Here is a 26,391-nt window from a genome sequence, read left to right on the forward strand (position 1 = left end):
AGAAAAGTATAGTATTATTTGAGATCTATCAAGTTCTGAACTTCTGATATTTCCAAAATATTCTAAACTCTCCATCTTATTACAAATTTGGAATTCTTTTTAATTGCTAAATTTTAATGTTTATTGAATCAATGGAATTGATCAATATGCCAATAAATGTAGAATTAAATATTTGTTTTACATATTTTATTTTAATTCCTCCATGAAAATAAAAAAATTATAGCTCCATAATTAGCGCGCACAAATATATTTTTTTTCCCATGATGAAAACCATATTTTGATAAATGTGAGTTAAACTAGTTGGCCGGGATGGTGAACACGAAATTGTTGGTGGAGAAAACAAAGCATAAATCTACATGATTCAAAGCTTAAAAGCATATAGAAACACATATAGAGAGCTTATCAAAACTCTGCTCAGGTTGAGACTTAAAAGTTGCCAAAACCATCTTATATTTCACACAACAGTTGTATTTTACAACACAAACAAGGACTTTCTACAGTACATAACCATTTTGATAACTATACTAAAATTCTGTTAAAGTACATACTTAGCCGCTAATCCTCCCATCTGTTACAATAGATAACATCTACAAGCTATTTAAAAGAATAAAAAAATGTTATTATTTAAGCTTGGCCCCAATCTGGACATAAGATAAATATCACTGACCAGTTACCTTTCCACTTTGAGAACACAAGGCACATTATATATCTCATGTGGAAGAGTTGTTGCTGCCCTCATATTCTCTCCTTATGATTTCAAGCACAAATTCGTTCCATGTATCAACCGGACCTGGCATGCACCAGTGTAAGCAATCCTGCGGTGGAGGCCTTCCATCAGGGCCACGTTGTGTTTTCTTATTCGGGTCCGGGCTTCTGTAAGGGCCCGGATGCCCGTCATGGCGGTACTCAAAAGGTTTAGTGATATCCATCAATTTCAACTTCGATTTGTTTGTCACTCCTTTCTCAATTGCACGGTTAAAACCCATAATCTGTTTTTGGTGCATTATATTTGTGAAGCCATTTTCCACTACTTCACCAATTGCAAGAGGCCTTACCTTCCCCGTGCATGATCCGCCCGTATTCCAAGCCCCACCCTCATAATGGTCAGGTGAATAGGAACGAACAATGGCAATCCCTGTATAGTTTGGATGTGTTGCAACAGCCCTGAGAATTGTCTCAACGGATATTCCAAATGCATCAATATTGTTGATCTTCATAGGCCTGGATTTGTCTGGCCACCACAACTGCCCTCCCACAATCTCATTGTTGAAGACATAGACAGACTGCTTGGCAAACCAATGGCCAGAAGAGAAAATAATCACATCAAACTGTGGGATGAGATCCATGAAGCGGTCATCAGGGGCATCAAGGTGGAGCTTCGCCACACCCTCTGGAGCAAAATCAAATGCCTCAGATGTTTGCTTGACAAGCCACGAGGACCAAATCCGGACTACAAACGTAGATGTCGACTTGAAGAAAAATCGTTGCATTCTCTTGTTGCCCCGATTTTTTGGAACGTCTACCTGAAAGCACCACACCAAGATGTAAGAACCACCATGAAGTTACGTAGAGGTATATAATACTAGCAGGGTTAGCAATCATGAGTTGTGAACAAGTCAGCCAAGTCAAGGTCAGGCATGGACTAAGCTACTAAATTAGGGACATGCAAATACAAACATGATAACAGTCTTATTATAAGAGAAGTTGAGCTGAAAAGCCTGTGTTTCAAAGTGCAAAGAAGAAGGGAAAAAAATTGAAAATTCCAGAATGAGAACGCATTAAAACAAGAATAATGAGAATGGACTGAAATATTGGATCAACAAAGGAGAAGGACAAAATGATCAAGGCCACAAAATCTTGACCCTAAAAGGAAAGGAGCAAAAATTCCCAACAACCACTTGTTGGCAAAACCAGAGAAATACCTTGTCAATTGTACTGACAAGTACAAGCGTTCTACAAGATGTTCAATCCCTAATCAGGACGTGATTGGCTATAACATTTAATTTGAGTTTGTAGTTTAATGAGAAAAAGGTGTAGATAATTGCCTGCCAGAGAATGCACAACAATGATTCCATATGGTTTCGAGCAACTGAATCACCAATGAAAGCTATTGTCTTCCCCCTCATCAACTCTAGAAATTTCCTGGCATCAAAACGTGGCAGGTCACACTGAAGGGGCTTCCATCGCCAATTCTCATACTCCTTGTCAGGTCTCCCATTTCCCTGGCAATTTTGCATCTGTGTCAGGACAGGGCATGTATTGTTCGTATACAATGGTCCTGATGAATCATAAATCCAACTTCCACTGTATAGATCACAGCCTACATAATACCAACAAAATGTAAGTCAAAATCTTAGAAAGAAGTACTGAGAACAAAAATTCCACTTGAAATGGAATATATTAACTCAAGCCATGGAATTTGGCATTCGTTTTATAAATACAGGATATGGAACTAACTAGAGTACTGGGACTGAAAAAAAAAATGTTCTTTGAGATATTTCAAGCCAAAGTTTATAAAAAAAAAATTATATCACAACTGCAAAAGGCTAAGATTACAGGAACAAGTCAAATGTCAGCCAACGTGAAAAAATAATGAAGGAACACGAAAGCTACCTGAATCAACCGAACCACCAGTTCTTGCATTGCTGGGCAGAGGAGAAGAAGCTGGCATGCTTCCAGATTTGGAATCAGAAGGATCTGAAACAGAATCATTTGGCTCGATCTGTAAGAAGTTTGAGTTGTTGAAAAGACCTACAGAAACAGGTATTCCAGTTTCATCAATTTCTGTAACATTGGACGAACCAGAACTCGAGGACAGCTGGGGATTGGACTCATATGACAAATTCTTATCAGTTATTTTCATATTGTCATCAATCGAAGAGCCTGTTGAACCAGCAGGCACTGATGGACCAGCTGATTCTACTGATGCAACATTTTCGATAACTGATGGACCAGGTAAATTCGCCTGCAGAGCTGCTAGATCTTTGATATCTTTAGTTTCTGAAACAACCACTGAACCATCGGAACTCGTGGGAACTTGTGAATTGGAATCAGAGACAAAATCCTTATCAACCACTTTTGTATGTGCACCATCCGAACTCTCGGGAACTTCTATATTAGACTCAGATTTCACATTCTTATTGAAATTATCTACATTGTTAGGAAGGGGAGAATCGTAAGAAGTTTGACTGCCTATAGAGCTCGAATAATCCAATTTCTGCAAACTATCAACACCATAGAAATACCAGCTAACCGTGGAACCAATTGGGTAAGTCACTAAAACCCAGGAAGCAAAAAGTAGGAACAAGGCCAATCCCACCACCGAAACTACAATCCATGAAAGAGCTTTCGGATAGTGAGTCATTGAAATGGAAGCTTTGGGCGAAGCCCAAGTCATGGCTTTCCAAATCAAGTAAGTCGTGTGGAAAAAAAACAACTAAACTAGATTAGCTACCAAGGCAACCCAAAATCTTTCGTAGAAATGGCTAAAGGAACTACCCAAGTTTGAATTTTCTTTCCAAATTAAGACAAAAGCCAATAACCGAAGCTTGTCATAGCGGTTATTGGTGATCGAGCTCAGCCTCCTCCAGCAACCCTGAAAAATATATAAAACAAGAACTCAAGATTTGACATGTAATTCAGGAACCATAATGGCAAAGATGGAACTTTATAATCGAAGTAATTTCCATTACTAAAAACGAACAAATAACAATGCAATTCTTGTTTCCAAAGGGGTTTGAAGATCTAAAGAATATACCTTGATCGACACTAGAGCAACCCAAGATCTAGGAGCACTGAAAAGCACCGAAACTGATTGATTTCCAAGAAGGAAACAACAAAATGAAACCTGAAGGATTTGTTTTTCAGGTGAAATGAGATTCTGAAAGACGAATGCTTTTATGTACGGAACGTGGAAATGAAAGCAGTGCGTGAAGATCTGGGATCAGGGACTTGTAACTAAAGAATAATTATGAGAATATCAAAGCAAGGGGGATTGAGATGGGAAATGTATCTTGTTTTATTTGAGTGATTTGCGGCAGATTAAGCGACTTTCCATTCTTCTTCTTCTTTTCTGGACTTGTTTATAGTTTGGAGAATGGAAGTCGGTAGTTACCATAATGCCCCTGGCTCGGCCATGAGGAATTGTGCCTTGAGGCCGACCTCATTGTTTTTGGTGTGGCGTGGGTGGTTGAGGACGTGACAGCTTCACAGCGTTGGATGCATAAGGAGCATGATCCTCAATTTTCTCATGGATTATGAAATGTTAAACAAAATGAGAAACGATGATACGTACTGGTTTTGAATAAACTCAATCAAATTCGACAATTAATTGGGAAATGTCAACTCATTTTCGTATTACAATTTGATGGAACGCCCCATTGAATGAGATCGTTATGGCCAAATATAGAACTTGAAGGCTTACTACTTTCTTTTTTTCAAGGGAAGGCTTTATTAGTTTCTATCACTGTAACTATAAAGTCCCAAGATGGCAAGATGATAATCTTATTATTAGGTTATGGCCAAATCAATGTTTTCCTCTTTCGCAAAATAAATAAATAAATCTTTGGTTTTTGTTTTTGAGGCTCATTTGATGAAGGGAATTACCATAAACTACGTACTTAGGCTTTTTCTTAGGCTGCCGAATGCCAGCAAAACGACAACAGAATAACAATACTTGAAAACTTTGAATTTGGCCTACGCATATATATGCACATTAGTTTACTCGCCATTGACATGGGATAAATTGTAGCTGCAATTATTTTTTGTACTTTATTGACAGGGGTATACTGTAGTTGTAATTATCTTTTTGTATCCCAGTGTAATTTGTATTGGATCCTTATTTGATATGATATGAATTTAAGTGATTAGTTGCTTTTGTGGCTATTATAAAATAGTGTTTCGGCTTTTAACAATGACACTCTAACTTGGTATGTAATTATCTACGGAAAAATAAAGTGTGAAGTAACATAATTTAGTAGCACTTGAGAGAACGAGGTAGATCAACGGCTTTTATTCCCTAAAAAAATAATTTTAACTCTCAAATTGATTTACTCAGAAACTTCTCTCTCTTAAATATTTTTTATTTGGATATATTGTAACTACCAAATTAATATCTATAAAGTATAAACTAATTCAAATAGGAGGGTTCTTTTTTTTATAAAAAAAAATTTAAAAAATAAATATTATAGTCATGCGGCTATACTATTTTTACACATGGACACCTAAACGGTAGTGAGTCCTTTTTTTCATAAAGAGTATAGCCGATATACTATATAAACATAATTAAACGGTAGCGGGTACTCTATAAATATAATATTTTAGAAGTATAGGTGAGCAGATATACTATATAAATAAAATATTTTAAAAGTCTAGCCGAACAGCTATACCCTTTAAACAGCATTATCTTGATTTCTCTTTTTTAATTAATTAATTTAATAGTTATGTTTTAATTACTATTTACTTAATAAATCATTAGTATTTAAATATTTGATTAAAAATAATAATTACCATTATTAAGTAATATAATTAAAACATAATTACAGATGAAAGCAATTAAATAAGGCTATGATCTTATTTAATTATTAAAAAGAATAGGTCTCTCCCAACGAATTTTTGTCAGTATAAGATAATTTCGTTGAGAGAGGTCTAATCTGGCAAATTGCACTGGGATAGACCTGTGCTGAAGGAATTTCGTCATGAGGGGTTTTCTTGCATTAATTTTTTTTTATTATTATTACTTTTTTTATATAAATTATAAACATATAAAATTAGTTTCTTTACTTTTATTTTTTGGCCAACTTCTTTAGTTTAATATACGTAATTGAGTAATATCTTACCTTTTTCATTACTTTAATTGATAATTATGTTTAATTATTATTTCTTTAGTGAATATTTAAATATTTTACTCATTTCATAAATTAATTAATAAATAGTAATGAATTGTTTTAAATTCTTTGTGGACTTTGTTTTTAAATTTTTTTAATGCAAAGTTTGTTTGGGTAAATTCAAGTCTCAAACCAAAAACCCTAACTTCCGAAATTGTTCCAAAACCTTTCTTAAGCCTCGAACTCTAACAATACGCCTACTAAGGAGTAGATAATTTCTCTTCTTTTCCAATGTGGGACTCAGATTCATGTATGTCAATCAAACTCCAACAAGTAGTTGATTCATGTATGTCAATCAAACTCCAACAAGTAGTTGATATTATCGAATCATGTTGTGACTTGGATTTAAGTTTTGAGGCTAAAATCCATTTTGGAATGCTAAAATATTTGGATACTAAAACGAAATTTCTAGGATTTTTATTAAAATATTTAATACTAATTATTCACTAAAGAAATAATGATTAAAACATAATTACTAAAGAAAGTATTTAAATAAGGATAAGATATTATTTACTTAATAAAAAACAAAATTTTAAAAAGGATATTTTAAGAGTATGGCCGTTCGGCTATACTTTTATGTTTAAAAAGTATGGCCGCGCGGCTGGACTCTATAAGTAGAATATTTTAGTAGTACAGCCGCGCGGCTATGCTCTATAAATAGTATTTTTTTAACAGTATAGCCGCTTGGCTATACCTTTCAAATAGAATGTTTGAACGGTATAGCCGCCCGGCTATACTTTATGAATATAATATTTTAACAGTACAGGCTCACGACTATACCCTTTAAATAGAATTATCTAATTTTTCTTTTGTAATTACTTTATTTAGTAGTTATGTTAAGTGAATAATTAGTATAGTCGGATGGCTATACTCTATGAATAGAATATTTTAAAGGTACATCCTCGCGGCTATACCCTATAAATAGCATTATCTTGATTTCTCCTTTTTAATTACTTTATTTAGTAGTTATGTTTTAATTACTATTTACATAGTGAATAACTAGTCTCTCCACACGTGCTTTCGGACCTACGAGAGGTTTTTTTAACCAAAATTTAAATTTACTTTAGAATTAAAAAAGATAATGGGTAGTTGTGTTCCATAAAAACAGGATCAATTATTTGATTTTTTTTTGAATTTAAATTTTTTTAAATATGAAAATTTACCATATTATCCTCATTTAATTAATAATTTCAATTCTAAATATTTGCATTAACCAAGGGCATTTTCTGGTATTTAGAATGTTTCACCATTTTCTGCCTTTTGCTTTATATATACTAGCCTCCCTGCACGCGCTTCCGCGCGTGCGAGAGGCTTTTTTTTAATCACGCGCGCGACTTACATAGTTTGACAAATATTTTTCCGCAATTGTATTTATATAGATGTCCGTTTCAATAGTTTCATATTTTAATCGTGTGAGTCTGATGCATGATCGTCTTAAAAGTTTTCCTTTTATCGCCCATATTTTTCTAGACGTCCGTCTTAACAGTTTACATGCTATAAAATAAAAAAAGAAACTGTTAAGATAGACGTATAGAAAAATACGGGTGGTAAAGGAAAAATTTTAAAACGGCGATTTATCACATGCGTGCGCTTAAAATATGAAATTGTTGAAACGGACATCTATATAAATACAATTGCGAAAAATATTTGTCAAACTATGTAAGTCGCGTGTAGCGCGTGATTAAAAAAAAGCCTCTCGCATGCATGTGATTATCATAGTTGATCATATTGAAAAGAATTTAAAACAAATGCAAGAACTAATTTAAATTCCTCTTTGTATTTATTGATAACAATTATCATTGTTAACCATTGAACCGAATTTGGAACAGATGTAATTGAATAAGTCTTTATTTAAAACAAAACTCGTTACACCAAAATATAGTAATTGAAGCTAGTATTGCAATGTTGGCCAACAAAAAAAAAAAAAAAAAGAAGCTAGTATTGCAACCATTGAAAAAGGAAAAGAATAAACAAAAAATTCATGACAATTAAAATCCTTTTAGCTACTGCTTGTACATAAACCTCCTCCGGCAGCACTTTTATGCCCTCCTGCTACTATCTTCTTTGGTAGCCTCATGCAGCAAATTGGATCTGCATTTATCTTATTTTTTTTAAAAAAAAACAACAAAAAAAAACTTAATATGAAGCAAGATATTAAGAATACTAAAACAATCCATCAAAACAATAGACTTATGTTTCGGAATAAGTCTATCGCAGCTTGTCATTATGGGTGTGTTATTATCAGCTTCACCACGCCCTTCAAATACTAAAACAGATTAGCCCTACAAGTGTTTGGTTTATTCAAAGCCAACAACTTTAAAGTTACATATATGACATTCCTGGATAAAGCAACTGCCATAAATGAGAGATGACATTCTTCACAAACTTTAATTTTCACCAAAACTTATAGCATCCATATAAACATCATTAGGGACAAAAGCAGTTTTCAGAAATCAAATTACAGAGTTTATATAAATTTTGACAGGAAGAATGAGAAAAGCTCACAGTGTAATTGCCACCACAGAAAATTATGTCCCTTCTAGCATCCATATGAAATAACCTAATAGAAACATTGAGAAATCGCCCAATTAGTACATAGAAACACAGAATTTAAAGCTAGAAACATAGTTTCTTTTGCATCACGACACCTTCACCTAAAGCGAACACACAGCCACACAATTGTTTAAACCAAACTATAAACTTGCAATTTCCTTTTAACATGGCCAAAATACCCACACCTCCATCTGCATCTCCACCACTCTATCACCCTAAACACTAAAACCACAATAAAATGCATTCTACCAACGAAAAATAAAACCCATTAAAAAATGCCAGATTCCGGCAGCTGACCTGAAATTGGGATTTGTTATACAGAAGCAATTCAATTACTGAAAGCGAAAAAAGACAAATATGTCACTCAAAATAAAAAACAAAAAAACAAAGGTATGAATAAGGTACCTTTGGACTTGTCCATGAAGAAGAGCGACTTTGGTTCACTGCTCGAAGAAGTCATGATCAGTGCTTATCACTCACCATGATGCTTCCCTTTTGTTTTGCTTTCATGTTATTCTTGAACTCCCTCCAACTCTGATCCTCATTTTGCTTTTAATTCCTGTATAATAAATAATCCCTTGAGAAAAAAAGAAGAAGAAAAAATCAAAGCATAATCTTATTCGTAACATAAAAAATCGAAGTTGATGCCTGAACTGGACATTTTACATCAATATGAGACTGAATCTGGATCTAGAATGACCTGGACACTTGACAAAAAATAAACACAAAGAAAGAAGAAACTAATAATGATAGTGTAAACAAATAACAAATGTAAACCAACACCCAATTCCAGTCAGAAACAACCCAAAAGTATCCTAAAGGGTGATTTGTTTGCTTTATGTTTCCTTTGTCACCTGCATCTTCCAGAAAGACAAAAATAGAAATCGTGGATTCTCACTAACACATGAACGTGGAGAAATAAAGCCATGGCTTTGTTAGGCACATTTGGAGGCCCAAATTATCAGCCGAAAACAGAACACCTAGTCACAGTAGAGCCAATATTAAAATGTCTAAATTTTTTTTGTTGGGGGGGAGGGGAAGGGATTGTATAATAATGGACAACTTTTGAAAGAACCCAGTAGGAAAAAATCATCTTCCAACTAAACTAATGTATGCTGATGGGAAACTTAAAATACAAAATATAACGAAATGAAGAATCATTAACCTTAAATATAGTTTCCTCTGCGTCTTCTGGAACCATTATGCGTCAGAGAGTGCGAGGTGAGAGGCGATTCCATCTGTTGAGATAAAATTCCAAAGACTTTTTAATTTCATAAGTCAAACACATAAATAATTACAAACACAAACACAGACCTAGACCCTAGCCAAAGTTTCAGTCAATCAAACATAAATTAGGGATAGCTTTGTGTGAGAGAGAGATTCGTACCATTTAAAGAATTGATGCTCTGCATATTGAAGATTAATAAACAGAAAGCATGGAACCGGAGTCATTGAAGCAATTCTGGACTTTGAGTTCTTGAACTAATGACTGGACCCTGAAATTTGAAGAAGAAGAAGATGAGAGCGTAAAAAAACTTAAAGGAATTGCTGCCCTATATGGATTAAAACTAAAGAGAAAGAGAAATGGTTATAAGATAACTAAAACTAAATTTTTTATTTTTTTCATTTGATCCCTTTTCTCAGAAACCATACAATAATAAAAAGGCGGCCAAAAACATAATAGTGAAATCAAACTTAGACACATCGTTGAGTTTTAAAATTTATTCCCCACTCCACTGATTCCAACAGTTTTCTCAAACTTCGGTTCTGTTGAAAAGGTCTCAAGCATGCAAAGCACAGGGTGAGAGGCTAATATACATATAACATGAATCCTAGGAAGAAATACTTAAGTTTTGTGCAAGCCTAAACACATGAACACTTGACCGTACTTGGCATCTTGAAGCATCGCATACTCGTACATGAAACTATTATTCAAAAAGTCAATATAACAAAGAAAAAGAACTAAAAAGACAAAATTTCACCAACACTAAAAAATCTTACAAATTGATACAACGTACAAATCTCTTCACTGTTCTCACTTCTAATTTCATTTTCACCCTCATTATGGAATTGTTGCGTTCATTGAAATTAGTTTTATTATAAAGAACTAAGCTTTTCTAATTTCTGTTCATTTCCCAATTCTTATTTACAAAGCTAAATTAGATAATACAAAATAAAACCGACCAACAAAGTGTTCAAACTAAAATCAACTTTGGCATTTTAGCAAACACTTGGAATGCTAAGCTGAATATATGCAAGTGAATAATCCAACTAAACCCTTACAGAGGAAACAGTTCAAATATGAAAGAAGCAGAGGCAGGGCGTCATATTACCTGAGACTGAGGGTTGGTGATGCGAGATGGACCGTCTGATTTAGAATCTGAGTAAACGTCGATCGGTTTTAACAGCATCATACCATAATTTTCTTGCCTCTCTCATACACTGCAACATCTTACAAATACTGAAAATTCACAAAAAGAAAAAATGAAAATAAGCACACAAAATCATACCATAATTTTATACCAATTTTCTGGAATAAACACAGGCAAAGAGAAAATCAGCCACACAAAGACATGAACTACCAGATTGATGAGCACACTGGGGGTTCCAATATTGATTGCTTCAGCTCTTTTTCCTTCAATCTTCCTCCCTGTAACAACAAACCAAACTCAATTTATGATTTACTTCTCAATTTTCGACATCACAAATGAAGAAACGAACCTAGAAAAAATAAATAAAAACCTCAAACCTTTTTATGCCGTGAGTAGATGAGGATTCTTGCTCTGCGAAACATGGGAGGGGAGGAAATGCGTTTCCAAGTTTGAGGGCCATGGTGGGTTTTGGATGGTTTCAGTTTTGCTTTCATCTTTTTTGAATAGAACGTGCCAGAAGAAACTGATAGGAAGAGCAACTGCTCTGGAGTGGGGTCTGTTAAACTTTTTTCTTTTCTTTTTAATTTTTTTAAAGTTCTTCATAATTGTTCTTTTACAATTATACCCTACTTTAATTATAATTGGTGCGTATTAAAATTTTAGTGTATCAAAGATATTTTCAGAATTTTGAATGTTTTATCATTATCTTCCTTTTGCTATATATATATACTAATCTTTAAATTTATTTTAGAATTAAAAAAGATAATGGGTAGTTGTGTTTCTTAAAAATAGGATTCATTATCTGCTTTTTCTTTTTTCTTTTTTAAAAAAATATATGAAAAAGTGTGAATTTACCTCATTATCCTCATTTAATTAATAATTTGAATTCTTAATGTTTGCATTAACCAAGGGCATTTTTTGGTATTTTGAATGTTTCACCATTCTCTGCCTTTTGCTTTATATATATAGACTAGCCCATTAGCTTGGTTTTATTTTTTATTTTATTTTTAGAATTAAGAAAAGATAACATGGGTAGTTATGTTCCATAAAAGTAGGACCTATTATATGATTTTGTTTTTAATTTTAATTTGTTTAATATAAAAAATATGAATTTACCATATTATCCTCATTTAATTAATAATTTCAATTCTTAATGTTTGAATTAACTAAAGGTATGTTATAGTATTTTGAATGTTTTACCATTCTCTGCATTTTGCTTTATATATACTAGCCTCTCTGCACGCGCTTCCGCGCATGCGAGAGGTTTTTTTTTTAAAAAATTTAAATTTATTTTAGAATTAAAAAAGATAATGGATATTTGTGTTCCATAAAAATAGGACCCATTATCTGAATTTTTTTTTAATTTTAATTTTTTTAATACGAAAAATTATGAATTTACCATATTATCCTCATTTAATTAATAATTTCAATTCTTAATGTTTGCATTAACCAAGGGCATTTTCTGGTATTTTGAATGTTTCACCATTCTTTGCCTTTTGCTTTATATATATAGATATAGATATAAAGATTAGTATTTAAAGATTTGATTAAAAATAATAATTACCATTTATTAAGTAATATAATTATTCACTAAATAAATAATAATTAAAACATAATGACAAATGAAAGTAATTAAATAAGGCTAGGATCTTATTTAATTACTAAAAATAAAAATTTAAATAAAAATTTATTGGACCTAAAGATACTAAACTTATATTTATTTTATTTAAAATCTGTTTCTAAAAAATTTCGTCGGTACAGTCTATCCCATCAAAATTTGCCGGATTAGGTCTCTCCCAAAGAATTTTCATCGGCACAGGTTATGTTTGTCGGTAGAGGTCTAATCTAGCAAATTGTGCATAGATAGACCTGTGCCGACGAAATTTTGTCGGAAAAGATTTTTTTGCTTTTTTTATTTATAAAAATTATTATTTATTATTTATAAATTTTAAATTTTAAACATATAAAATTAAGTTCTTTACTTTATTTTGTGCCCAGCTTCTTTAGTTTAATATATGTAATTGAGTAATATCTTAGCCTTTTTTATTACTTTAATTGGTGATTATGTTTAATTATTATTTCTTTATTGAATATATTTAAATATTTTACTCATTTAATAAATTACTTTAATAAATAGTAATTAATTATTTTAAATTATATTGTGGACTTTGTTTTAAATTTTTTTTATACAAAGTTAGTTTTCAAGTCTCGAACCAAAAATCCTAACTTCCAAAATTGTTCCAAAACCTTTCTCAAGCCTCGAACCCTAACCATAAGCCTACTAAGGAGTAGATACTTTCTATTATTTTCCAATGTGGGACTCAAGTTCATGTATGTCAATCAAACTCCAACAAGTAGTTGATATTATCGAATCACATTGTGACTTGGATTTAAGTTTCGAGACTAAAATCCATTTTTGGAATGCTAAAATATTTGGGTACTAAAACTAAGATTTTTATTAAAATATTTAATACTAATTATGCACTAAAGAAATAACAATTAAAATGTAATTACTAATGAAAGTATTTAAATAAGAATAAGATATTATTTACTTAATAAAAAAGGATATTTTAAGAGTACAACCGTCCGACTATACTGCAACGCCATAAATTGAATATTTTAGCAGTATAGCCGCCTGGATATACTATATAAATAGTATTTTGTAAGTATTTTTAAAAATTGACTGCAATCCAAACTGGCCCTCTCTTCTCTCAAACGTTCCATTTTATGGTCGTAAATCTTCATTTTTGTTGGGATCCAACGTCCTCCCGCCAACGCAGATTTATCCCAAAAGGTTTAAGCTCCCACTCTCAGAACACTCACTCTATGCCGCTCTAAAACCCTAAACCTCCCTCCAGAGCTCCTCGAGTCTTTCTCCTCTCTCGCTCTAGAATTCAAAACCCTAGGGTTCTCACACACCAGCCTTCTCCGAAAATGAGCTTCGCGGCATACAAGATGATGCACTGGCCGACGGGCATTGAGAACTGTGCATCGGGGTTCATCTCTCACTCACGCTCCGACTTCGTGCCTCGAATTCCTCCGATTCAGACGGAGGACCTCGAGTCTGAATGGCCCACCTCGCGCCGAGAAATCGGCCCCATTCCAGACCTCGTCGTCACCGCCGGGAATGTCCTTGAAGTGTACGTCGTCAGAGTTCAAGAGGAAGATGGCACCAGAGGCCCTAGGGCTTCAGGAGAACCCAAACGTGGTGGTCTCATGGACGGCGTCTCTGGGGCTTCGCTTGAGCTCGTTTGCCATTACAGGTCTGTTGCCTTAATTAAACCTCGCTTTACTGTTTCTTCCACTGTCTTGGCATTTTTCTTGGAACTGCTTAATTAGTTATTCGTAATACGTATTCAAATTAATTACACAATTCCATGTTTGTTTGCATGTAATTGCATTGCAGATTGCACGGTAATGTGGTAACAATGGCGGTATTATCTAGTGGAGGTGGAGATGGTTCCAGAAGAAGAGATTCTATTATTTTAACCTTTGAAGATGCGAAAATTTCAGTTCTAGAGTTTGATGATTCAATTCATGGACTTCGTACTAGGTGCGTTGTTATTTTTTGTTTACTGTTCTTGTTATTGTGGTCAATGTTATGTCAATTATGCCTTAATTTAATTCCAAATTGGAACACACCCGACTGTTTTGGGAAGTATTATCATTGTTGAATGTTTGTAAGTCGCGAATATTAAACCCTGAATACCTCTGAGATTTAAATGAGTTTTATGAACTTGCAAACTGGATACTTGATCTCATCTAGCAGGCTTCTGTGCGGTAACTGCGTTAACTTGAATTTGGTTGTGTAATTTAGTGATTGAAGGGCGTTAAAGTCCGTAATATGTGGTATGTACCATGATTCACCAGTTGTACCCATTATTACTTTAGTTGTATTGGAATTCGGGTTTGTATTTGGCTGAAAATGATTTTTGAATGTATGAAAACACTCATGGTCTATGAAAATACTTCTAATACTGGCAATTATAAGAACAATATATTTTTCATCATTTGTTTAACTGTGTTGCAAGGTGATACTTATTCATTGATGTTGACCTTCTTTCAGCTCTATGCACTGTTTTGAGGGCCCAGAGTGGCTTCATTTGAGAAGAGGTAGAGAGTCATTTGCAAGAGGCCCATTGGTTAAGGTTGATCCTCAAGGAAGGTGTGGAAGCATTCTTGTTTATGGTCTGCAAATGATAATACTTAAAGCTTCTCAGGTCTCTTCTCTTCCTAAAATTTGTATTTTAGTCATTGTGGTACTGGAACTCTCATGGCATCTTGTGTTGAAACGATATAGTACAAAAAGTTAATTTTGACCCTACTATATGTACTACAGGATTTTGAGGGAAATATGTAAGCATTGTTGGCTTAGCAACAGTTTTAAGTATTGGCTTGTATGTCTCTATTAGGAGCATATTCAAGTTGGTCTAGGTCATTGTGTCAACAATGTATTGGCTCTCATAATCAACAAGGTATTGCTTGAAGTACTGGCTCTCGTGGCATCTTATGCCAAAAAATATAATACAAGAAGTTAATTTAGATTCATGCTTTATGAATTGTAGGATTTGGAGGGAAAAAAAGGAAACCTTGTTGGCTTAGTAACAGGTCTAAGTATTGGCTTGTGTGCAGTGTTAGCACCTTCAAGTATTGGTGCTGGTCATTGCGCCTCAAGGTCCTAAAGTAGAGGTTTGCTCTAAAAAATGGGTCCTCCAATACAATTATACAATTTTAGATGACATCATGAACTGTCAAAAGCAAACACAATAGGCTTTCTTTTACCAACATTTCAATTTTCCCTCTATGTTTCAATTTGAATTTTTTGTTTCAGGGTGGCTCTGGTTTGGTTGGAGATGATGATAGTTTTGGTTCTGGAGGTGCAATTTCTTCTCGTATTGAGTCATCTTACATTGTTAATCTACGAGATATGGACATGAAGCATGTAAAGGATTTTACATTTTTACATGGTGAGTTTTAATGATTAGTGTAAATTACTTAACGAGACTTTAGAAATGTTACAGATTCTATGATAATGAAATTCACATGTGAATTTGAGTATTTGTAATAGGCTGAATTTCAAATATGTAAGATAAATGCATTATTTTAATTTTTTTTCCATAATAGTATTAAACCTATTTTGTTTCGTATGACAAAATAGGTTCTTTCTAATAAATTTTGGTTTATACCTCTAAAGATTGACACAATATGTATTGTATAGGTTATATCGAGCCTGTGATGGTTATCCTTCATGAGCGGGAGCTTACCTGGGCTGGGCGTGTCTCATGGAAGCACCACACTTGTATGATTTCTGCACTTAGTATCAGCACAACTTTGAAGCAGCATCCTCTCATATGGTCAGCTGTTGTAAGTTCTAGAATAAAATTGAAACTACCCACTGAAAAGTTCTGTGTTTTTCTCCAACTTTGTTATTTAGTATATGTAGTTTAGAAACATTGTGATCTAAGAAATTAATGTTTCAGCATTCAGCTGAATGTGAAAATATGAACAAAGATTTCTTCAAGCTCTTGCATCCTTTTGCTATACTAGAGAATGTGTATACTCATACAATTTAGGTGACCCGAAAGATTAGCTCTCTTGCATTCACTGTATTTCTTCATATGTTCCTGCCAGAATCTCCCACATGATGCCTACAAGCTACTTGCTGTACCATCTCCAATTGGTGGTGTTCTTGTGATTAGTGCAAATTCTATTCATTACCATAGCCAGGTAATTTTATTTCTAGAGTCGAATTCTAATAGCTGGCTGAAGCAAAAATTTATGGGCTTTTTTTCTTACTTCATGCAGTCAGCCTCATGTGCGTTGGCATTGAACAGTTACGCTGTTTCTGCTGATAACAGGTCCCAACTCTCACTCTCTCTCTCTCTCTCTCTCTCTCTCTCTCTCTCTATTTCACACACTCCACAGACCCCTGTCCTCCCTCCCTCTCATCTCATTGGCTGATTGCTCTCATCCAAACTTTGTGTTTAAATGACTATTGACTTCAGCTGGCATATCATTTTGAGTTTGAGTGGGTGAGGCCCCATATTTTTCTTTCCATAACTTAATTTATTTTCTGTTTCATTCAGTCAAGAGATGCCAAGATCTAGTTTCACCGTGGAGCTTGACACTGCCAATGCAACTTGGTTATTGAACGATGTAGCCTTGCTGTCTACAAAAACTGGAGAGCTACTATTGCTTACCCTTGTTTATGATGGACGGTCGGTAATTGCAATTCGATTTATTCTATGTTTTTACTTATTTTGATTTCCTTTGAGCCTAGGATGATTCTCGAGCAGTTTATTTTTTCCTCTGCCCACATTTATAGGACATGCATATGCATTCGTCTGCTCAAAGTATTTTGCTAGGTAATAACCTATTTTTACAATCTGCAGGGTTGTGCAGAGACTTGACCTTTCAAAGTCTAAAGCTTCAGTACTTACGTCGGTTAGTTAAATTTTGATTTTCTTTTGCTCTAATTTATTTTTAGATATTCATGTAACAGATCTTCAGTTCCATGCATGTAATTAATTGTAGCGTTTGTGAAAAATATGCTAAATTTTTCTGTAGGGTATTACGAAAGTTGGAAATTCGTTATTTTTTCTGGGCAGTCGGTTGGGGGACAGTTTGCTTGTGCAGTTCACTTGTGGTGTAGGGGGCTCAGTGTTGTCATCTGATATGAAGGATGAGGTTTGTGTTGGATGTCGTTAATTTTCCACTTAGTTGCTCTTCGTCAAAAATTGATCCCTATTTATTTATTTATTTATTTTTGAAATGGTTATTCTCCTTTATAACTTTTTTCTTTAATGAGATTTTGAATTCAGCCCTCATATTTTGATGTTTACTCAATCTTAAGAGTCTTGTAATCTTTTCCAACATTATCTTGATAGTCCTGGTGCTTAAATTTTACAGGTAGGAGATATTGAAGGTGATGCCCCATTGGCAAAGCGATTGCGAATGTCATCTTCTGATGCATTGCAAGATATGGTTAGTGGCGAGGAGCTCTCTTTGTATGGGTCAGCTCCAAATAATGCAGAATCAGCTCAGGTTGGTTAACTATCTGGGAATGCATTTCTGTTTCCGTTTTTAACCTGCTTAATTTGTTCAATATGTGGAGTGAGGGGATCCCTCCCCATAGTAGGAAGAGAAGTTGAAAACAGGAAAAAATAGTCTCAACCTTAATTTATGTCATTTTATTGGGTTATGCTTTAGGCTTTGTAATAACCGTAGTTACAACCTTGACTTTTCTAGTAGTTCTATAGTTTAATTACAGTGGTTTCCTTATTTTGTTTGTCTAGTTATTATAATGATTTGTGTGCTGATATTTGCTTGTGTAGTTGGTGGGAGAAATTGATTGTTCAATGTTGCAAATGAGTTTACATCGTAAAATATCTTGACGTTTATTTGACTTATGAATTTTAACATTGTTTTCCTTGCTCATCATATTATTATTTTTCCTTTTATGCAATATAATGACCTTTCTTTTCTTTCTTTGGGTGCATGCAGAAGTCTTTTTCATTTGCTGTAAGGGACTCTTTGATTAATGTTGGTCCTTTGAAGGACTTCTCCTATGGTTTAAGGATTAATGCAGATGCAAATGCTACTGGAATTGCTAAACAGAGTAATTACGAACTGGTTAGTCTGATGATTACTTGTTCTCCTTTCTATAGTATTCGTCCTCTTCTTTTTTAGCTTAATCATATTTTACTTTAGGATATTGTGGATTTTTTTTTGGTTATTTGAAAATCGGGGGATTTTATGTTATTACTGTTTTTATAAAATGATCTCTATATTCTCTCGGATAATTTTTAGGTGTGCTGTTCGGGTCATGGAAAGAATGGTGCTCTCTGTGTTCTTCGTCAATCAATTCGTCCAGAAATGATTACTGAGGTCGGTGGTAGTCTATTTTTCTGTTGAATGCATTAGGTCCCCTAACTTCATATGTCCTGCTGCTGTTTTAATATCTCTTCACATAGTGTTACATACCTATACCCTTGGGGTTTTAAATTGATTTTTCTTGCTAAAATGCATTGTCCTGTAGCCAAGATTAGTTAAAATGACCCAACTTCTTCCCCTCCTCCCATTTTTGACGTAGCAGGTTGAACTACCAGGCTGCAAGGGAATTTGGACTGTTTACCACAAGAATGCACGTGGTCATAATGCTGACTCTTCTAAAATTGCTGCTTCTGATGACGAGTTTCATGCATATTTAATTATAAGTCTGGAGGCTCGTACAATGGTAAGTCGTCTACTTTCTCGTGTTAGATTATAGTTGGAAGTATCTGTCAAGACTTAATTATTTGTAAATTATTTTCTTGTTTATAGAGCTACTTGCTTTTCATAATGAAATCATTCCTTGCGACATGCAATGCTAGAAATGTGTGCGACGTTTTTTAAATCATGCCAAAATTAGCTACTTGCAAAGCCAATTTACATTGTACAAAATCAGCCTGTGGTGGAGAGGGAATATGGTTTGAGCCTTCTAGCAGATGATTTGTAGCTTGTGGATTAGTAATCAGTTGCCACCTTTAATGATTCTCTCCTTCCCTTCTCTTTCTGCCTTCCTCCTTAATCTCGTTCCTTGTCCCTCCGCTGGATACTGCATCTAGGATTTCTTTGTTCAAATTGTTCAATATCTTCTGCTGATCTGAGTGAGAATCGCTTCTTTCATAATCTGTAGTTTTCATGAGAGTCTGCATGTTACATTTTATATTAATTCAACGTGATTATCATTTGTCAGGTTATATGAGTGAGTGTCTATATGACTGCGAATGTGTTAAGTAGCTGGTTTTTGGAATAGATGCCGTCTCAGTCTGATAACTGTTCTGGAACTAAATATTTAAACATTAGGAAGATAAAAAAGAAGCGACTTTCTGTTTTAATGTGTTGGCAATCCATATAAGAAAGTGTGTTGTCTTTTTATTTTGATATTTTCAATTGGCATCAGAATTTTTTTCCAATTATTTTGACCCCTCCTCAAAACCAAAATGATGGCTAGGTACTTGAAACAGCTGATCTTCTGAGTGAAGTCACAGAAAGTGTCGACTATTTCGTGCAAGGGAGAACAATTGCTGCAGGGAATTTGTTTGGAAGGTAAACTTGTATCTTTTATAAATTTATGTGTTTCTCCTTGCCCTGCCTTGGCATATCTTCTTCATGGGTAGTTTAACTCTCCTTAAGATTCTCTCCTACCTTTGTTTTTTGTGACTAGCTTCATGTTTCCTCATCAATATGCATTTACAACTACATAGTTTGTTTTGATTGTTCTGAATCTTTTCCATAATAATTCTTTTTTGTTTTGAAGGCGTCGAGTTGTGCAGGTTTATGAACGTGGTGCTCGAATTTTAGATGGTTCTTTTATGACTCAGGATTTAAGCTTTGGAACTTCAAACTCTGAAATGGGTTCTGGTTCAGAGAGCTCCACAGTGCTATCAGTTTCTATTGTTGATCCCTATGTTTTACTGAGAATGTCTGATGGTGGTATCCGGCTCCTTGTTGGAGGTATGTTTTGTCAGAAAAATGTTGTATGTATAATTCTTAAAAGATTTTGAGTGTACTGCTGATCTTCTTGACATGTCACTTATAGTTGTTTCTCTTGTCGGAATTTTATGTTTCATTATGATAAAGTTGGATCTGCTCATTATGATTTTGATTTGCAGATCCTTCTTTGTGCACTGTTTCTACAAGCATTCCAGCTGCCTTTGAGAGCTCAAAGAAATCGATATCTGCCTGCACACTGTATCATGATAAAGGACCTGAGCCATGGCTCCGGAAGACAAGTACTGATGCTTGGCTTTCCACAGGAATTGACGAGGCTATTGATGGTGCTGATGGTGTCTCACATGATCAGGGTGATGTATATTGTGTTGTTTGTTATGAAAGCGGTTCCCTTGAAATATTTGATGTGCCCAATTTCAATTGTGTTTTCTCTGTGGATAAGTTTGTATCGGGAAATGCACACCTCATTGATACATTAATGCGAGACCCACCAAAAGATCCCCAAAAACTGATCAACAAAAGTTCTGAAGAAGTGAGTGGCCAGGGCCGGAAAGAAAATATACAGAATATGAAAGTTGTAGAGCTGGCTATGCAGAGATGGTCGGGACAGCATAGCCGTCCTTTTCTTTTCGGGATTTTGAATGATGGGATGATTCTTTGTTACCATGCTTACTTGTTTGAAGGTCCAGAGACTGCCTCTAAAACTGAGGATTCAGCTTCTGCTCAGAATACTACTGGTGTAAGCAATCTTAGTGCTTCCAGGCTCAGAAATTTGAGATTTGTTCGTGTCCCCTTGGACACATATGCTAAAAAGGACACATCAAATGAGACATCGTGCCAAAGAATGACAATTTTTAAGAACATTGCTGGCTATCAGGGGTTGTTCCTTTCCGGGTCAAGACCAGCTTGGTTTATGGTGTTCAGAGAACGTCTACGCATTCATCCACAGGTGAGAAATCTGAGTATCTTTTTAAAATGAAGGAAACAATTGAGACAACCTAAATTTATATGCATTTTAGTAACCATATAACATAATTTTCCTGAAAGGATGACTTTAAAAGATATTTTCCCCCTCTTCTGTCATGCTATTCAAGAATCTGGCTTTTCAGAATGGAAGTTATTTTCTTTGAGATTGAATTGGATGGAGTTATTTTGTATGAGATTTGATCTCATCTTCCTCAGGGTTATTATTGCCCATATGTGCAAATTCAAAGTTTTAATGGATGCTAACTACGCAGCTGGGCTACTTATTAATTTTTTTTTTTGGGCAGCTTTGTGATGGTTCAGTCGTTGCCGTCACTGTTCTTCACAATGTTAACTGTAACCATGGGCTCATATATGTTACATCACAGGTTTGAAAACAGTATGTTTCCATTCTCTGTGTAATTGTCTCCGCAACTCACAATTTTATGGCTAATCCTTTTTACTTCTATCCCTAATTTCTAGGGTATTTTGAAGATTTGCCAACTGCCGCCTATCACAAGTTATGACAATTATTGGCCAGTACAAAAGGTGGGTACTTCTGTTTAAGTCAATGTATAAGTCCAACAGGTGTATCGTGCCATCTATATTCGAAGTTAAGTTTATGCATATTTAAAAGTTTTGGCATTAATGTTTATTATTTTTTATGATTTGATTAGATTCCGTTGAAAGGAACTCCTCATCAGGTCACTTACTTTGCTGAGAAGAATTTATACCCGCTTATAGTTTCAGTACCCGTGAGTATATATAAACCCTCAACAGTTTTTTGGCCTAAACAGTATTATCTATTTATTAAGCTTTTTGTTTTATAAGTTGGTCTAGTATGCGTGCATCCAGATAGGCACACATTATATATCAATAGTGCGGTATACAACACACAAATATATGTCAAGAGACATTTGCCAATGTCTTACTCAGTATATGGTTATTCCATAAGCACAAATCCTTTTTAATCTGAGTTTTCTGTCAACTTTTGTTCAACTCTGTTTCTAGAATTTGTTTTCGTTCTTGTCCATACACACTATGTACTCATTTTGAGTAATGTACATCAATTACTTCAGGTTCATAAGCCACTGAATCAAGTTCTTTCATCTCTGGTTGATCAAGAAGTTGGCCATCAGGTTGAAAATCATAACTTGAGTTCTGATGAACTACACCGAACTTATAGTGTTGATGAATTTGAGATTCGGATTATGGAGCCGGACAAATCTGGTGGCCCTTGGCAAACTAAAGCTACCATTCCAATGCAAACTTCTGAAAATGCTCTAACTGTTCGAGTGGTTACACTTTTTGTAAGTTTGCTGTTTTATTCATCTGCCTAATTTTGGGTGTTAGACCATGATTTCTGTATCCTTTTGTTCCACCTTTCCTCTCTGTATTTCTGAAAGAGGTGTTGGATGGAATAAAGTATGTATCATAGAAAGTACGCTGGTGTATGCATAATCTCATTGTCTTTTGTTTTTCCAAAATAGTTGATGTGGTACTTCATTGCAGAATACAACCACAAAAGAGAATGAAACACTTTTAGCAATTGGGACTGCTTATGTGCAAGGGGAGGATGTTGCTGGGAGAGGACGGGTTCTTTTATTTTCAGCTGGAAAAAGTGCTGACAATACCCAGACCTTGGTATTTTTCTGGATCATTTAAATCTTTACCTTCTTAACTGTCTATTATAATTCCCCACAATATCTATTGCTGTACTAAGTTTATAGGTCACTTTCAGTCCTTTTGGGATTCTTTAAAGTCCTCTCTATGAGATAAAGTCAGTTATTTCTGTTTTCAGGTTTCAGAGGTTTACTCCAAAGAATTGAAGGGTGCCATTTCTGCATTAGCCTCACTTCAAGGTCATCTGTTGATAGCTTCTGGCCCTAAAATTATTTTACACAAGTGGAATGGTACTGAACTGAATGGTGTGGCATTTTTTGATGTTCCACCATTATATGTTGTGAGCTTAAATATTGTACGTATACTTTCTTTATTCAGCTGTCTCTTTTAATTGATTATTTTCTCTGTATGCAAACCTGGATATCAGTACTTGAATTTATGAATAAATGTTGTGATGTGAACTCTGAGGGTGTCTTGAAATGTATCAGAAAAGAGGAATCATAAGTTTGTTAAGTCTGCCAAAATTTGTTTTGCTTATATAGTTGTGCATGCACGTGTCTATGTGAATAATGTTTGTTGTGCTGAATTTATTAAGATTTACATGTTTCTGAGCAATATGTGACCATTTTCGAAGACTAAATTTGTTCTTGCAGGTCAAGAATTTTATCCTTCTCGGTGACGTTCACAAAAGCATTTACTTTCTCAGTTGGAAGGAGCAGGGAGCTCAACTCACTTTATTGGCCAAGGATTTTGGTAACCTTGATTGTTTTGCAACGGAGTTTTTGATTGACGGAAGTACGCTGAGCCTTGTAGTTGCAGACGAGCAAAAGAACATTCAGGTTAGTGCATTGTACTTTGGATGCATGTTAGTCCTATTTCGGTCTCTCTTCTAACCTTGCCCCCACACACAAACATACTGGGGGTTCACCATCTTCTTCTCAATAAAATTTTCTTTTATTGTGAAGTTACAGTTCTCTTTTTGTCATGTATTAACAATGTTGGACAGTGTTGGCTTACTTCTGTTTAAATGAATACATTTATTATGCCAAAACAGATATTTTACTATGCACCAAAGATGTCTGAGAGTTGGAAAGGCCAGAAGCTTCTCTCAAGGGCTGAGTTTCATGTTGGTACCCATGTGACTAAGTTCCTGCGGTTGCAGATGCTCTCTACTTCATCTGACCGAACAGGGACCAATCCGGGCTCTGATAAAACCAATCGCTATGCTCTGTTATTCGGTACCCTGGATGGGAGCATTGGCTGTATTGCCCCTCTTGATGAACTGACATTTCGTAGGTTGCAGTCATTACAGAAAAAGCTTGTGGATGCTGTTCACCATGTTGCTGGTCTGAATCCAAGAGCTTTCCGCCAGTTTCAGTCAAATGGAAAGGCTCATCGGCCTGGCCCTGACACCATAGTTGACTGTGAGCTTCTAAGCCAGTAAGTTCTGTGCTCCTTCTAACTTGCTTAGATGACAGTTTTTGATGTCTTTCAAGATGCAGAAGATCTTGTCCTGGTGCTGGATATTATTTGCTTTTCTTGTTTACATCATTAGAGGTATTAGTATGCTCATATTTTCTTAGCGGAGGCTTGTCTCAGGAGAGAAGTTATTATGCTAATATGGAATGATGCACCCTAGTTACAGACTACAGTATAAAGCTCTTATTGTTATGCAACGCATTTAACAGTATTTAATGCCAGGATAATTAATACTGGGCACTAACAACTGTAATATAATTTCCATCCTTGCAGTTATGAGATGCTTCCATTGGAGGAACAGCTTGAAATTGCAAACCAGATAGGGACGACTCGTTCACAAATTTTCTCAAACTTAAATGACCTCTCCATAGGAACGAGCTTCTTGTGACTTGAGTGCATCACATTTGAAAATGAGCTTAGAGAGATGGTGCACATCATTATGTTTGGATTGCCGCATTCCTGGTAAGTTGGTATTACCTTGTTCATTCGTGATTGTTGGTGTGATCCGCAGAATTGAGATAAAATTCGGCGAGGGGGTCGGAGAGAATTGGGAAATGTTGTAACTCCAATGTTGTATTTATTAATTTGTGCTAAACAAATGATGACTGGTCATTACTTTTAGGTGACAAGCATCAAGAGGTGCTAGCTAACCATACTGCTAGGGTTAGAATTTTGTTCAGTTTTGCCATGACGAAATGACGAACCATCATTGGCCTATAGGCCATGTTTGGTGATTGGGATTGAATTGGATTGCATTGGATTGAAAATGATAACACTAATCCAATGATGTGTTTGGTACTACACATTATTATGGGGTTAGATTAATTGAAATGTGCTATTACATGGCTTAGCGCATTTCCACCGGGGCCCTAGCTGGGGCAAGAGGTCCCTCCGGCCAAGAAATGCAGCTCCAGCGGTACAAAACAGCCCAGGCAAGGCATGGGCTCCATCAAGCCATGGCGGGTCTGAAGGCAAGAACAGCCTAAGTTGTTGCTTGAGGGTTGTGATGTCATCAACAATTTTTTTTTTAATAAAAAAAGTAATAAAAAAAAGATTTGAAAAAATACCAAAAAGAAATATTTTTTTATTTATAAATACTGTCATATTCTTCACTTCCCACACCAAAATTCTATACAAATTCATTTCCTCATATCTTATGTGAATAATGGTTGACCTTGAGTTGTCATCGCAATGGGTAGAAAATCAACAACAAAATTACTGGGGCAGACACTATTCATGTGAATGGTGACAACCCATGATTATCCTTGCCTTTTGCCATTGCAAAGGGGTGGAAATGCTCTTAGTAGGATTAGGCATACTCCAATCCAACTTAATCTCGACATTTTGGTAGGATTCATAATCCTATTACATTTGGCTTTAGTATGATTGGATATAATCCAATCCATGTTCTTTTTAGGCAACCAAACATTTGATTAGGATTATGAATCCAATCCAACTACATAATCCAACTCACTAAACAGAGAAATGATAACACTATTTTGCTATCCAGGCCAATAGCTACGACACATGTGATAATTCTTCCACATGGCATAGCATTATTGGCCGGGAATAGCAAAATAGTGTTATTCCCGTTGTAACTAAGTTTTTCACAAGGTGGGCAACATGAGATATTGATGGGCATTTCTTTAGTAATTCAATGCAAAATGCAACTTTTGTAATAATTCATATCAAGGACTAAAATATCAATAATATGGACGAAATATCAATGATATTATCGTTTTTTCTGGTCTAGGATATTTTAGAACATATCCATACACATATCATATAAGTATCGATAATATTGACGTCGATAATTTCTCACATTTTAGAAACATTTGGCCAAAATATCAATAATATTGATATGATGAAGACAATGAAAAATTTGAAGAGTTATTTACAATAACACCCCCTGAGGTTTCTTGTGTTTTCACAAAACTCCCTCATGTCTCAAAAATTACATGAACACTCCCTAAGGTTTCAGTTTGTTTTCACCAAACTCATTTTCGTTGATTATTTGTCCA

General features: G+C 34.9%; 2 protein-coding genes and 1 long non-coding RNA gene across 8 annotated transcripts; 1 reads left to right on the forward strand and 2 right to left on the reverse strand.

Moving 5' to 3' along the window:
* On the reverse strand, positions 422–4,083 carry LOC18786773 (protein trichome birefringence-like 18). Its single transcript, XM_020557756.1, has 4 exons — positions 3,758–4,083; positions 2,614–3,595; positions 2,046–2,320; positions 422–1,523 (listed from the first exon to the last, which is right to left on the reverse strand). Exons 2-4 carry the CDS (start codon positions 3,395–3,397, stop codon positions 711–713), a joined length of 1,872 nt encoding a protein of 623 aa, XP_020413345.1. The 5' UTR covers positions 3,398–3,595; positions 3,758–4,083; the 3' UTR covers positions 422–710.
* Positions 7,644–11,521, reverse strand: LOC109947675. 6 transcript variants are annotated; one of them, XR_002270466.1, is made up of 9 exons: positions 11,188–11,521; positions 11,021–11,088; positions 10,772–10,899; positions 9,826–9,934; positions 9,604–9,676; positions 8,844–8,997; positions 8,736–8,773; positions 8,391–8,653; positions 7,644–7,976 (listed from the first exon to the last, which is right to left on the reverse strand). It is a non-coding gene; the product is annotated as an uncharacterized LOC109947675 (long non-coding RNA). The 6 variants fall into 6 exon arrangements; XR_002270470.1 differs by having other exon boundaries at positions 8,391–8,445; positions 8,534–8,773; XR_002270469.1 differs by lacking the exon at positions 8,736–8,773 and having other exon boundaries at positions 7,644–7,986; positions 8,391–8,445.
* Positions 13,507–25,115, forward strand: LOC18787193 (cleavage and polyadenylation specificity factor subunit 1). The gene is made up of 26 exons (XM_007220248.2): positions 13,507–14,073; positions 14,217–14,363; positions 14,877–15,030; positions 15,642–15,777; positions 16,029–16,174; positions 16,442–16,537; positions 16,616–16,668; positions 16,897–17,028; positions 17,203–17,254; positions 17,378–17,497; positions 17,720–17,854; positions 18,314–18,442; positions 18,620–18,697; positions 18,906–19,046; positions 19,806–19,900; positions 20,112–20,308; positions 20,467–21,254; positions 21,577–21,657; positions 21,752–21,817; positions 21,946–22,023; positions 22,348–22,578; positions 22,781–22,912; positions 23,070–23,246; positions 23,545–23,730; positions 23,946–24,331; positions 24,644–25,115. Exons 1-26 carry the CDS (start codon positions 13,745–13,747, stop codon positions 24,756–24,758), a joined length of 4,380 nt encoding a protein of 1,459 aa, XP_007220310.1. The 5' UTR covers positions 13,507–13,744; the 3' UTR covers positions 24,759–25,115.

Source organism: Prunus persica, chromosome G2, assembly GCF_000346465.2.
Source record: "Prunus persica cultivar Lovell chromosome G2, Prunus_persica_NCBIv2, whole genome shotgun sequence".
In the NCBI taxonomy this organism is placed as follows: Eukaryota; Viridiplantae; Streptophyta; class Magnoliopsida; order Rosales; family Rosaceae; genus Prunus; species Prunus persica.